Raw genomic sequence first — 13,090 nt, 5'->3', positions numbered from 1 at the left:
TGGTCTGATTGTGTGTTTCCATTTAACCCTGCACATGGCAAGACTTCATTCGCTGCTTCGACTTTTCTATTCCCCCCTCTCTCCAAAAGGTTTGTGTAAGAAAAAAAAAAAGAAGATAAATCTTTAAATGAGCCCAAATTCATCTCTCCAGATTTCTCTCTTTTTTCCTCCCTCTTTTTTCTGCAGAGAAGACAAATGATGAAAGCAGCATTTCCCAACTCCACGCAGGTGCCCGTGCCCTGCAGATGTTTCGGTCTGATCTGTTACAACAAAATGTGTTTTGCTCTTTCCCTTCTGCTTTCCTTCTCACCTCATTAACTCTGCCTCTCACTTCTTCCAAGTCCTCGGGCACCTGGAGCTCACGGAAAAGGCTGCAACTCCGTAAACATGAAATCACGTTTCTGTCTCTGGGGAGCAGCCAGGAGGAGACAAAAGCTCTCAAGGATCCCCCCCCCCCCCACCTTTTATTGTTGTTGTTCTCTTCTTCAGCCCAAACATACAAACAAGCCAGGTGCAGGACTTAAATTCTTAGAGGGGTTCCTCTGTGTCTCCAGGGCACTGCTTGCTTATTTTAGCAGTGGTATTAATAGCAGTAAATGGGTTTCCCTTCACTTATTCACTTCAGACACCGCTCCGGGCTGCTTTTTGTGGTCTTTGCGGTGGTTTCCCAGCCCACCAGAAAGCCAATAATAAAATAAACAGAAAAACCTGCCTGCCACATTGCACCTCGGGAGTCTCACAGCATGCTGCCATCCCCCCTCATTGCTCCCTTAAAGGGGTTTGGGATGGGACTGGGAATGGCTGGAGCAGTCAGCATCACTTCAGCAAACCCCTTACCCTGGGAAAAGCACGTCCCACATGACCACCAGCTTGGGGTTTGTCCCATCTGTAGCTTTCTGCCCCAATATCCCCATTTGGGAGAGCAATTGGATTGGGAGGAAGACATATTTTGGGGTGTTTTCTCTGCCCTCTGCAGTGTATTTTTCCATTCAGGCTGGTTTTTGGCTACCCCAATCCCAGCGCATGGTATAAAGGGTTACTAGAGAAGTGCTGTTATTACAAAGGATTTTAATAACCTCTAGGGGCGAATTGCCTGTTCCCTTGAAGTCCGACACAAAACTCCAACTGACTACAAGGGATTTCATCACTGTGGGTTGTTTTTCCTTAATGCCTGCCTGGATTTGGGCTCAATGTGTCCCTTGAAGGCAGTGCTCCCACAAGCATCCAGGCATACTCCTTGTTTCAGGGTATTTCTATATCTCTTAATCTCTGGAAGCTCTTTTCTTCCCACCCCTCCACGAGCACACTGGAAACCTTCAGCCCTTAATCCTGCCCATGCCTTTTAGTGTCCATTTAGATATTTCAGACCCCTTATCTCCCGCCGGTGAATTGCTGAACAACACAAGAGTCGGGTGTAAAATGTCTCAGATGGTCTAAAACCCTCTTGCTAACCCTGACCAGACAATATCACCCTCTGCTTTGTCCCCTACCTTAAAGAAAACACACTTTGGGGAGTTTTTTCAACTCCCAGGGAGGAATAGAAGTAATCTACCCTGTTATACCCACCCCAAGAGCTGCAAGCTTGGCCTGCAATCTCACCCGTGTTATTTGGGGAGGTAATAATGCCTTTTTCCACTCACGTTATGTTTGCAAGAGGAATTTGCAAGGGGAGGGGAGGGAGACTCTTTGGGGCAGACGTGATGTTTACAGCTCTGGAGAGCTCTGGGTCACTGATCAAACCAGCAGCAAGTGGCCTGTGGGCTCCTAAAAACCAGAGCTGTTTTTAACTCAATGCTCTCTTTTCTCTTTACCCAAGGCTGTCTGCAGCCAGCCCCACTCCTGTACACTGAAAACACTCCCATCCAACACCTCCAAAAGTCTGATCCCAAAGATAGGAACAGGCAATATGAGATATATATAAATGTGTGAGTATCCATCTCATTTTTCCAGCTTTCCCACCCAAGAAGGAAAGATCCACCTGACCCCAGTGCCAGCCTCCATCTCTCCCGCAGGAGTAACGCATCCCCAAATGACCTGCAGTGAAGATGGGGAGCAGGGACAAGGAATAGGGGGTGGTGGAGCTGATTCCAGCTCCCAGGTTTCCCCTCTTCATTCAGCCTCTCCTCTCCTTTGCAGTTCCCAGGTCTCCCCTTTCCATCTCCCTTCTCCATTGCAAGCCCTGGGTGTCCCTTACACCCTTCCAGTCCCCCCTGTCCCTCACATCCCCTGGATTTTAGGTGTCCCCATACCCTTCTCCATCTTCCCCCTCCCTTTTAGCCCCCAGCTCTCCCCTCTCACTTCAGCCCTCAGATGGGATCTTTTCAGCCCTTGGGTCTCCCCTCTCCCATGCAGCGCATCCATCTCAGGTCTCTCTCACTCTGTGGGTCTCCTTCTCCCTTGCAGCCCTTAGGTCCTCCCTTTCTCCTGCACCCCACCAGGCCCCAGGTTTCTGAGTCTCCTCCGTCCCTTCATACCACTGGTGTCCTCTTTCCTTGCATCCCCCTGGGGGGTCTCCCTTCTCCCTTGCAGCCCCCAAACCTCCTCTCTCCCTGCATCCCCCTGGGTCTCCCCTTTCGTTTGCAGCCTCCAAGACCCACATTTCCCTGCATCCCACCAGGTCTCCCCTCTCCCTGCATCCTTCCGCCCGGGGGCCTCCCCTCTCCTTTGCAGCCTCCAAACCTCCTCTGCCCCTATATTCCTTCAGGTCTCCCCTTTCCTTTGCAGCCTCCAAGATTCACTTTTCCCTATATCCCACTGGGTCTCCGCAGTCTTTGCACCCCTCTCCCAGGGTGTCCCATCTCCCCTGGGTCTCCCATCTCCCTTGCAGCCTCCAAGCCTCCCTCTTCCCTATACCCCCCCAGTCTCTTTGCCCTACTCTTGGCCACCCCTTTAGCGTTTCGGGGTGCTCCATCGGGGTGCTTTCGGGGTGCTCCCCCGCTTCCGCATCTCCCGGCAGCGGCTCGTACCCCTCTCCCGGTCCCCGCTTACCTGCACCCGTGCCGGGGCTGCGCGGGGTCCGGACCAGCTCTGACGGGGCAGCCCGCGGAGCCGCCTTATATGCGGCCCCCTCGGCTTTGATATGCGGCGTGATGTCAGCCCGGATTAGCATAACAAAGGGCTCCGCGCTCCGCGCATCCCCCCGCGGGCAGGGCCGGGGCTCCGCGGGGCTCCGCGCACGGGGGCACCCCCTTGAGACATCCCCCCCTTCGGGAATCGGTCACCCCCCCCTTCCCCACCACGGCGCCGGGAGCCGGTGCCGCAAGTGCTACGGGTGTTATTCTAATGAGCGGTTAATGATTAGCAGCAGAAATAGCTGGTTCGTGTGGTCACCGGAAACTTTCCGCCGTTACCTCTCCCGAGGGCGCTCAGCGCTTTGCTGCGCTCCGCAATTAAAGGACAAAGATAGTTTTCATGCGCGGGGCCGTCAGGTGGATTTCCTTCTCCTGTCCCGCATGGAGGAAATCAGTGCCCGGCATTGCACCCCCGGGATGCGGGTACACGTCCTGCCGCGCCGGGTCCTGCCGCAGCCTTCGGGGTTCACAACCTCCTCCTCTTTGATCTGCCTTTAAGCGGTGGAAGGTTCAGATGTTGAGATCTGGGGTTTGCTTTAACGGTAATGTTGGGGATGGAGGTTCGGTGGTTGCGTGGTAGAGGAAGAGAAAGAGGAAGATAAAATTAAAATGAAAAGGAAATAAGAAAAAGGAGAAAGAGAAAAGGAGAACGAGAAAAAAGAAAGGAAAAAAGGATAAAAGGAGAAAATTAAAAGGAAAAGGGAGAAAATGAAAATTAAAAAATAAGAAAATAAAAAGGAAAATAAAAAGTAATTAAAAATGGGAAAAGAAAAAATATAAAAGAAAAGGGAAAGGGGAAAAACGAGAAAAGGAAAATAAAACAGAAGAAAATAAAAAAGAAAAAAGAAAAGAAAAAAGGAAAAAAGGAAAACAAAGAATAAAGAAAAAGAAAAGGGAAAAGGAAAGGGGAAAAAAAGGAAAAGAAGAAATTAAAAAGGAAAATAAAAAGGAAAAGAAAAAAGAAAAACAGAAAAAAGGAAAAGAAAAGTATAAAAGGGAACAGGAAAAATGAAAAATGAGAAAAGGAAAAGGACAAGAGAAAAGGAGAAAATATAAAGGAAAAGAAGACAGGAAAAAGAGAAAAAGATAAAGAGAAAAGAAAAGGAAAAAGAAAGGGTAAGAAAAAATACCCTTAAGAAAGAAAAGCACAACTGGCTCCTCAGCCTCACGCCTCATCAGTCTGAACTTAAGACGTCTGTGTCAGCTGTGGACTGAGCTAACGGGTGCTGGTTGCAAAAGCACCGGTGTCATTTTGATCACTCAGTGTAACTGTGACTTTCACGGGAAAGGAAAGAGGAGAATAAATGCTTTAGTCTCAGGACCAAGAAACCCAGAATAAATTTCCTAAAGGTCTATTTTTGGCACAGCTATTTATACAGCATAATATGTTTATGTGTGTGTCCCTGTGCCGGAAAGATCACGTTCATATACACAGGTCGCTAATGGGCTTTCCTATGTGAACTGCAAAAAACGCTGTACACACAATCCCAAACTCCCCAAGCCACTATATTACTTACTTAAGACCCAGTTTTGCCAGCAGCTTTGCACAGTATGTCCATTTTTCTATGTGTGACAGCTGCCCATAAGTGCTCAAACTGCTCGAGACTCCCATTTCCACCTCACTGCCCCCCAGATACGTGTACCTACAAGGAGGAGGTTTTTGTCAAGGTTCTCCAAGGAGGACTTATTTACATGGGGAAATTGCCTGGAATATCTATTGCAGTCCAGCTCGCTGTACAAATGCCCTGATTTCTGTACAAACAGCCTTTTTCCATATTACCTTAATCTTTAAAGGGCTGTTGGGGAAATGTGGTTGTTATTAATCAATAGGAGCAGCAGTAGTAAGTAGCGGTAGTCGTAATACTCATGATTTTGCAGGAGGCACCTGCTGTGCCCAGAGCTGTGCAAACAACACACTAAGGCAAGTCCTACCACCAGCCCTCCATGGTCTAAATGTTCGGGCTGTGAGCTGAATGGCCCAAAATGATGGTGTGGGAGAGGAATATGGAAAGGAGGAGATGGTTCCAGTCTGCGTAGTTATCTTGAGCACTAATAGTTTGTTAAGGTTTCTTTTGACAGGACAACGTACTAGGGAACCATGAAAAATGGTTTTAGGAGCAGAATTACCTACTCCTTGCAGTGCTCATGAGGGCTGCTTGTCCACAGTGTTCATCAGGACAGAATGACATAGGAGGCAGAAGTCAAAAGGTGGGATAAAGAGTAAGAAACCAGAAGGCTACTGAGAAAGGATGTATACATAAAGGATATTATCATAGAATGGTTAGGGTTGGAAAGGACTTTAAGGTCATTTTTGCTCTGGACTAACCACATGTATATAGTGGTTATTCAGGAAGAGCTTTAGGAACTTTAAAACCACCTCAAACCTTTAATCTGAGACAATTTTGTGCATAGACAAGCCCCCAGGCCCTGATATGCCAAAATATTTCAGCACATGTTTAAATCCTCTCAATTTCTGTGTGACATGTTGTGCTCGAAGTGCTTTGATGAATCAGGAATGCCCATAGCTGAACTGTTGCAGGTCTTTGCCTCCTGCTCCTCATGCACACAGTGGGGTGTGGGTTTGGCGGCAAAGCATGGATGCTTTTGGGGCAACTGGGAAGTGAGAAGATGCCTCAGTGTACATATGGGCTTCCATTCCATGGGACCTGAGTGCTAATCAGGGCCTAGATCTGTAAGTTTAGCAATCATTACCTTTCCTACTGCTTCTATGAGTCAAAGCTATTGCAGTTTTCATTAGCAGAAGACAACTTGATTCACCATATTCCAGGCTTTTTCATGAAAGAGAACTCACCACACCAGAGTGACAATAAATAAACCAGAGCTGGGGCTTTCCGAACGCATTTAAGCCCCAGGGGACACAAGTGGTTGTTGAACAAACAACCCTTTTCGGCTTTGCAGCTCCACGTCCCTCTTGTGCTGCTGCCCCAGAGCTGGGTCAGGACTGCAGGGGGGGGCTCCCCAGAGCGCAGCAGAGGGGCAGGATCCCCTCCCTGACCTGCTGCTCACGCTCTGGGGGTGCAGCCCAGCACACGGGGGGGTTCTGGGCTCAAGCACACACTGAAGTCGGGTCATGGGGAGCTTCTCCTCACCCAACACCCCAAGTCCTTCTCCTCAGGCTGCTCCATCCAGTCTCCCCCAGCCTGTGTTTGTGCTGGGATTGCCCCAACCCAGGGGCAGGACCTTGCCCTTGGCCTTGTTGAACTCCATGAGGTTCACACAGTCCCACCTCTCCAGCCTGTTCAGGTCCCTCTGGATCCCTTCCCTCCAACATGTTAATTACACCACACATCACAAACTTCCTGAGGGTGCATATTCCATCCCTAATACCTCAGGCCCACCCATGCTTTTTTAGTAGCATCATTTATCAGTCATTTCTGTGCATGTGTCTCCTCACTCTCTATTCTTCTTCCATCCCCCCTATAAGAGGAGAAGACTGTCCATGAATGACTCAGGATAACATTAAACATATACAGAACTGGAACTGAAGCATAAACTCTCCTGGAGCAGGGGGCTGTGCTCCTTTACTTAACAAATCTCTATAGAGCTGTGCCAAGTCGTGGCACTCTGCAAATATTTATTAATATGACATAGTTATGTGCACTGTGGGCTGTGGTATTAGGGTTTTATCAGCGAGTTTCAAGATGCTGTGTGCTATGAATGAGCTATGAAAGCCATCACACCCGCAGAGGGGTTAGGATAGCACTTCAGCCAGCGTTGGTGTGTGTTCTGCATGTGAAGCTCAAAGGAGCCATTGATAAATGTTCTGGAGGGGGGTTTTAAATCATTTAGCTGGGAATGGTGGCAGGAAGGTGCCGTATGACAGCACACCCAGAGACAGGATGCCATTCCTCCCTTTTAAACAAGTATTCTGGCCATCTTCAGACATGGGCTCCAGCTATAAATACAAATAACTTTGAGCTACTGGCCTGATGCACAACTGGCATTTGAACCTAAACTGTGTTACCCAAAACAGGGTGATCGCATCCACACCCTGCATTGGGAAATGTCTCTCTTAAATCCCCCAAGCCCTGCTCAGATTTTGGTGAGCAATGCCTACTAATGATGAATTATAGGTCAGTTACCAGGTTTGTGCTCTTGAGCCTATTCAATTACTAGTTTCATAGAATCCCAGACTGGTTTGGGTTGGACGGGATGTTAAAGCTGCTCCAGTTCCAACCCACTGCCACGGGCAGGGACACCTTCCACTAGAGCAGGTTGCTCCAAGCCCCTGTGTCCAACCTGGCCTTGAACACTGCCAGGGATGGGGCAGCCACAGCTTCTCTGGGAAAAGTCTGTGCCAGCGCCTCAGCACCCTCACAGGGAAGAGCTTCTGCCTCAGAGCTCATCTCAATCTCCCCTCTGGCAGGTTAAAGCCATTCCCCTTGGCCTGTCCCTACAGGCCCTTGTCCAAAGCCCCTCTCCAGGTTTCCTGGAGCCCCTTTAGGCACTGGAGCTGCTCTAAGGGCTCCCCTTCAGGAGCCTTCTCTTGTCCAGGCTGCCCCAGCCCAGCTCTCTCAGCCTGGCTCCAGAGCAGAGCTGCTCCAGCCCTCGCAGCAGCTCCGGGACCTCCTCTGGTCTCTCCTGAGCACTCTGGACTTAAGGAGTGTTTTCTCTAGATTGCCTCATAGCAAGCATTGATACTCCTGAGGGGTAAATACAAGACTGGGTACAGCCCTTCCTAGTCTGTACGGCATCCACAGAGAAATGCCACATGTTTGGGAAAAAGAAGACAGCTTCTCATAAATGGATTACTCCTTTTTTAACATGAGATTGCTCTGAGGCCAACCAGGGAGTTAAAATAGTAGTACACCATTGCACATAAAGGGGTGCAGAGCAGCAATGTGTGAGCATCTATCACAATAACCCTGCAGCCACACTGCTACTCATGCAGAGGGGATGCAGCTCTGGTTATGCTTTGGTGGTACAAGGCAGCTTCAAGGCAAATAATAGAAATGAGGTTTTTGTCCCAAGAAGGTGCAGTCAGAGGGAGGTGAACACTGTGTTTCTTGTAGTGCCCAAATCCTGATGATGGAGGCCAGATCTTACAGAGACCATAGACAAACTCCTTTGTGCCTGTAACATAGACAGATTTAAAAGGGGATGAGGTCACAGTTTATCCTCCTCTGGCATGTGAGACCATGCCTATAAAGCAGCAAGATTGCAGCAACCTGAGGTTTCCCCCCCACCAGACAACTTACAGAAGATTATAGCATGTTCCAGGGTGAAATGCAAGCCTGCAGCCTCACAGCTCTGCTTTATTCTGCCCCTTTTCTGCTCCTCTCCTGCCATTAAGTAACAGAGATTTTTGTGCACTAACACCCTGCTTACCCGCTTGCAAAGGGGTTGCATTCAGAGCTGTAGCCACAGCTCATTTTCCCTATATTTCAGTGCTGTTAGTCTCCATCACCTTGTTTTTAATACCATCACTCACTCCCTATGCTGTAGGAGTGCCCAGTCCGCGCCCAGCCCAAGCAGTGGCCAGCTCTCATTCCACTGCACCAGCCCAGGTCCCATCACTATCCAGAGGAAAATCAAAGCAGAGCTTCATGACTCTTACACATTTGGCTGGAGACCATGCAATCCCGACCTTCCAGCCCTGGGACTGAGCAGAACATGCTTCTCTTCCGGACCAAAGGTCCCACCCCTACCCCAACACTGCCTTTAGAAGGCCTCTATCCTAATAAAAACCAGCTGTCAGCTCCTCTCTCCAAAGCTGAATGATCCCTTCAGGGTGGGGTAGTGCTTTCTCTTCCCTATGAAGCCCAGTAACCCCTCCTTCGCTATGGTGCTGTGAGTCCTCCTCACAGGGGGGCTTAGCAGTGGGTGCGTAATTAATAACAGTGATTTGCAAGAGTGAAGAGATGGAGACCAACTGGAAAGGATAAAATGCCTGAATAGCCTGTTTGGAATAGAGGGAATAATGTTAAATATTCAGGGGAGCATCTGCCATTATGGTCCCGGCTTTGCAAATGCTGGCTGAGAGTAAAAACACCTCATCTGTGAGCAAGACGTTTGTTCAACATCCCTATTTCTGCCCATTTTTAACCTACTCCCTGATCCCAACATCCATTCTGACTCTGTGATGGGAAGCGGGGACCAGGAGAGAGCTGCGCCAGGTTTTGCTCTGGCTCAGTGGGTCTTGGGACCACCTCATGCAAGGCAGAATGAGGGCCAGGTTATCCAAAGGGCTTTTGGAGAGGTTTTCAGACAAGACTGCCTTGCAGGAAAGAACGTGGACTTTTTCCATGAGTTTAGGCAGCCATTCCTGCTGCCAAACCTCCTGGGAAGGTATTCCAATGCTGTTTGTGTGCACATCCTTCAAAGACAGGATTTCTGATGCCTAAGTTGGGGCCGAGCACCTCTTCACACCCAGCTGTGACCAAAGGACCTGAACACTTCTAGAGATCCAGACACAACTTGCTCTGCTGAAGGGACACATTTTCAGACAAGGCAAAACAAAGCAAAACCAAGACGAGATGTGGGTCCCTTTGGTTAGTTGCAATCCATGGATTGAATGGAGAACCTACAACACCCAGGTTGGGAAGGATCCCAAAGCCCCATCTTAGCTAAGTATTTCTATTTGAAACCATGAGATAAAGCTGCTTTTTGATGGAGACTGGGGAAAGAAAGGGAATTAATGGCATAATCACATTGTGACGTAATTGACAAGATCTGGCTAGGTACCAGACAAAGTACAATGCTTTGAAACTCAGTGTGGAACCATTCAGACAAGGAAAATCACTCCCAGATACACTCTGCTTTATGGATTCACAGAATCATAGAATGGTTTGGGTTGGAAGGGACCTTAAAGCTCACCTAGTTCCAACCCCCTGCCACAGGCAGGGACACCTTCCACTAGATCAGGTTGCTCCAAGCCCAAGAACCTGGTCTTTTACTTTCTTAGGCATCCTTTAAGACATCCTTCAGACATTCTTAAGACATCCCAGCTTGGCTATCTTCCCTTCCAGCTGATTTTATTAAGGAACGGTCTTAAAGGTAAAAAACTCCTTCATCCTTTCCCAGAAACACCCAGACTTGGTTGTTTTGTTCTTAACTACAACTATTAGGAAAACATTGGAGATCAATCCTTTTTGGTGACAGAAGTGATTTTTTTTCCTGAGTGATTTCTTCCTGATCATGGTGTGATTTGCCTCTGATTCCACCTTGACAGTTCAGTTAGGCTTCCCATTTACCTGCAAACACCTGATTACAGGCTTTAGTTCCTCTTCCATGATGGAGTATGTCCATCACACACTTAATCAGTATGTGATGTGATGTAGTATTAAGTACTACATCAGTACTTAATGTGAATTAAGTACTGAGCAAGATAGAGCACTTTTGAGGTTGTAGTCTGGATTCAAGGCCTGACTTTGCACTAAGTTACTTGATTTTTATTCCAGAGCCATTCCAGGGGTTAATTATAGGGTGGCATAAAAACATAGGCAGACATTTGTTCCTTTTGCCATTGCTGCGCTATCGCTTGGACATCATCCTGCTCTTGGAAAACATGGGCTGTTCCTTATCGCTTATTCACTTAATTGCATGGAATCTACAGAACAAATATTCTCCGAGCTATTTTAATTGAGGAAATCTGCAGGGTAAATATTCACAAAGCTCTTTCTCTCCTCGGCAAAATGCAAGGCAGATCTGAAAGCCATTTGTCACTTCACTCAAAAAGTCAAGGGCTTGGCTGGCAGGGTGATTATAGGGAGTTCATTAAGGTGAGGTAATGGGAAAGAGAAATGGGGTCTTGTTTGGGCCACCTTACCTGACCCAACCCTGGCAGTGTTCAACACCGGGTTGAATGTGGCTTGGAGCAACCTGCTCTAGTGGAAGGTGTCCTTGCTCGTGACAGGGGGTTGGAACTGGATGAGCTTTAAGGTCCCTTCCAACCCAAACCATTCTACGATTCTGATTCTATGATTTTATAATTCTATGATTTAATGATTCTATGATTGTGTGATATCTGGGCACATCTCCGCAGCCCACCAGTGCTGATGTGCATGGAAAAGGAAGGCAAAATATCAGCAGACTTTTCACATGCTGAGCTGCATGCAGAGCAGCCACAAAAGCCTGAAGACAGCATGCAAAATCCCCTCTTCTGATACCACCTCCATCCCTGTTCCCCTTCAGGCCCTTTGAGGTGGGTCTAAGAAGGGTTCTGGATGCCTCCAAAGGATGTGCCTGGCAGAGTGTGGCCACGCTGGTGTGACCTAGTTGGGATTATAGCGAGCTGCTTCATCAGCTCGCAAAGGCTTGGGAGCCTGTGTCCTACAGGGGACATCCCACCCCCCCTGCCTAACACCCCATTTTCCCTGTAAGTCAGGGTTGTTATCCTAAATTCAATAAGAAATAGCGCAACCAACCTGCAAGCAGCCCCCAAATCTGGCCTGTAGACTGGACTATAGGACCATGGTACAACAGAGGGTACAAAATCCCTCTTACTATGTTCACACAAGTTCCCTGGCACAAAGCAAGGCAGGGCTCCCAAACTCCACTGCTGCAATATAAATAGCATTCTTTATTTTTAAACACAGATATAAAGGCATCAGACCTCCTTGAATTATCCCACTCTGTTAGACTGGCAGCTTCCTAATCCTGCAGAGCCACACATACCATGCTTGGATGCCCACGTGCTTTAACAGGCACGGTTGGGAAGGACCACGCTGTCTATAAACCTAACAAGTCTGAATGCCATCCCAAAGGATGCACTTGTGCTCACACAGACGCTTGGGGCTTCATGCTGTAACCATTTTGGGTAGATTTCCTGTTTCTCTCCATTCTGGACGTCTAACCAAATGCTTTCTTCTTGTCTTCTAGCTTCTGAATTCAGTCCCTGCTTGAATCTGTGTAAAAGCTCTATTGATATCAACAAGGCACGATCAGATGTGAAAAGCCACAGCCTTAATAAACTATAATAATTCATATTCACTGAGGAGCTGATCCTCCTTCTCACTGCTCCTTTTATCCCTCCCACAGCTGTGATAACAATAAGACTTTATGCTAGGAGAATAACCCAGAACTTGCTACTTCCATGTGAAAACACAACTACTGACTCATCTTAATCCCCTGCAGGACAACTCCTATATTTTTCCATGTTTTTAATATTTTGTGTTTCTCCTTTCTTCTACAGCACAAAAAGAGCACGCAACTGTTCTTTGGCTGTTGGGGTGTTGTTTTGCTTTCTTGCTTTTGGGGTGGTTTGGGGTTAGTTTGAGGTTTTTTTGAACCAGAGAAAGTGAAATGTAGGGGCGAGGAGAAGGAGCATACCAGAATGCATTAAGGCAGACACTGGAATGACAAGCCAGCAGTTATCCAAGTACATGTGGCAGAAAGCATCCCTGAATAAACAATAACAAAAAAATACTAATAATATTAATAAAAGCAGCAGAAAACTCTCTCCCACCCAACCAGGCCAAAAAAATCAAGGTTTGGCAAGGAACAATCTGAGAAAGTGTCTGAAGAGCTGGAAGTAGGTTCTGTATCATACAGAAGAGCCAAAAATGTGTTTGGCCACAAACAGCACGTGATGCATTGCAAAACGCTTCACGAGGAGATATTTAGAGGGTGGGATGGTTGGCATGGAGAGGAGAAGGGGGAGAGGCATCCCTGCGGGAGGAATATCTTTAGCCTTCAAACAACAGCCACTAAAATATCCTGATGCTCGGCCTCCCCAGAGGTGCCAAGGGCTGGGAGAATTGTGCAGAATGGCTTTTGTGGGATAATGTAATCTGGTTTAAAATGAATTTTGAACTGCCCGCTTTCATAGTGAGAAGGAAAAGCCCAAAGATAGGGCCTGATGCAAGGATGTCAGTAGGCTTCAGATTAATGGGTTTTGGATTGGACCCACAGTGTAAAAGACAGCGCTCCAATCTAGCCATAAATTAAGTGGCTTCCATTAACATTTATATTTGCTTGAATTTATTTAACCAAGAAAGTCAGCAGAGGCCCATAGGTCTCGGTATTAAGAATGAGCTGGCCAAGACAGCAGCAGATAA

At 47.7% G+C, this 13,090-nt stretch overlaps 1 protein-coding gene across 3 annotated transcripts in view; it reads right to left on the bottom strand.

Annotated features, from left to right (window-relative positions):
* WNT11 (Wnt family member 11) overlaps positions 1-3,426 on the bottom strand; it is a 28,203-nt gene extending 24,777 nt beyond the window's left edge. The window contains exon 1 of one of the 3 annotated variants that reach the window (XM_030477361.1): positions 3,351-3,426. Coding sequence is in view for 1 of the 3 variants with exons in the window: in XM_030477359.1 (XP_030333219.1) it covers positions 311-315 (5 nt within the window). In the remaining 2 variants the exon portion in view is untranslated. Of the gene's footprint in view, positions 1-310; positions 348-2,988; positions 3,047-3,350 lie in introns of those variants that run through there. The other 2 variants (XM_030477360.1, XM_030477359.1) reach the window with 2 other exon arrangements.
* Positions 3,427-13,090: the final 9,664 nt, after the last annotated feature.

This window comes from Strigops habroptila, chromosome 2 (assembly GCF_004027225.2).
Source record: "Strigops habroptila isolate Jane chromosome 2, bStrHab1.2.pri, whole genome shotgun sequence".
In the NCBI taxonomy this organism is placed as follows: domain Eukaryota; kingdom Metazoa; phylum Chordata; class Aves; order Psittaciformes; family Psittacidae; genus Strigops; species Strigops habroptila.
This window is presented reverse-complemented; position numbering and strand designations above follow the sequence as displayed.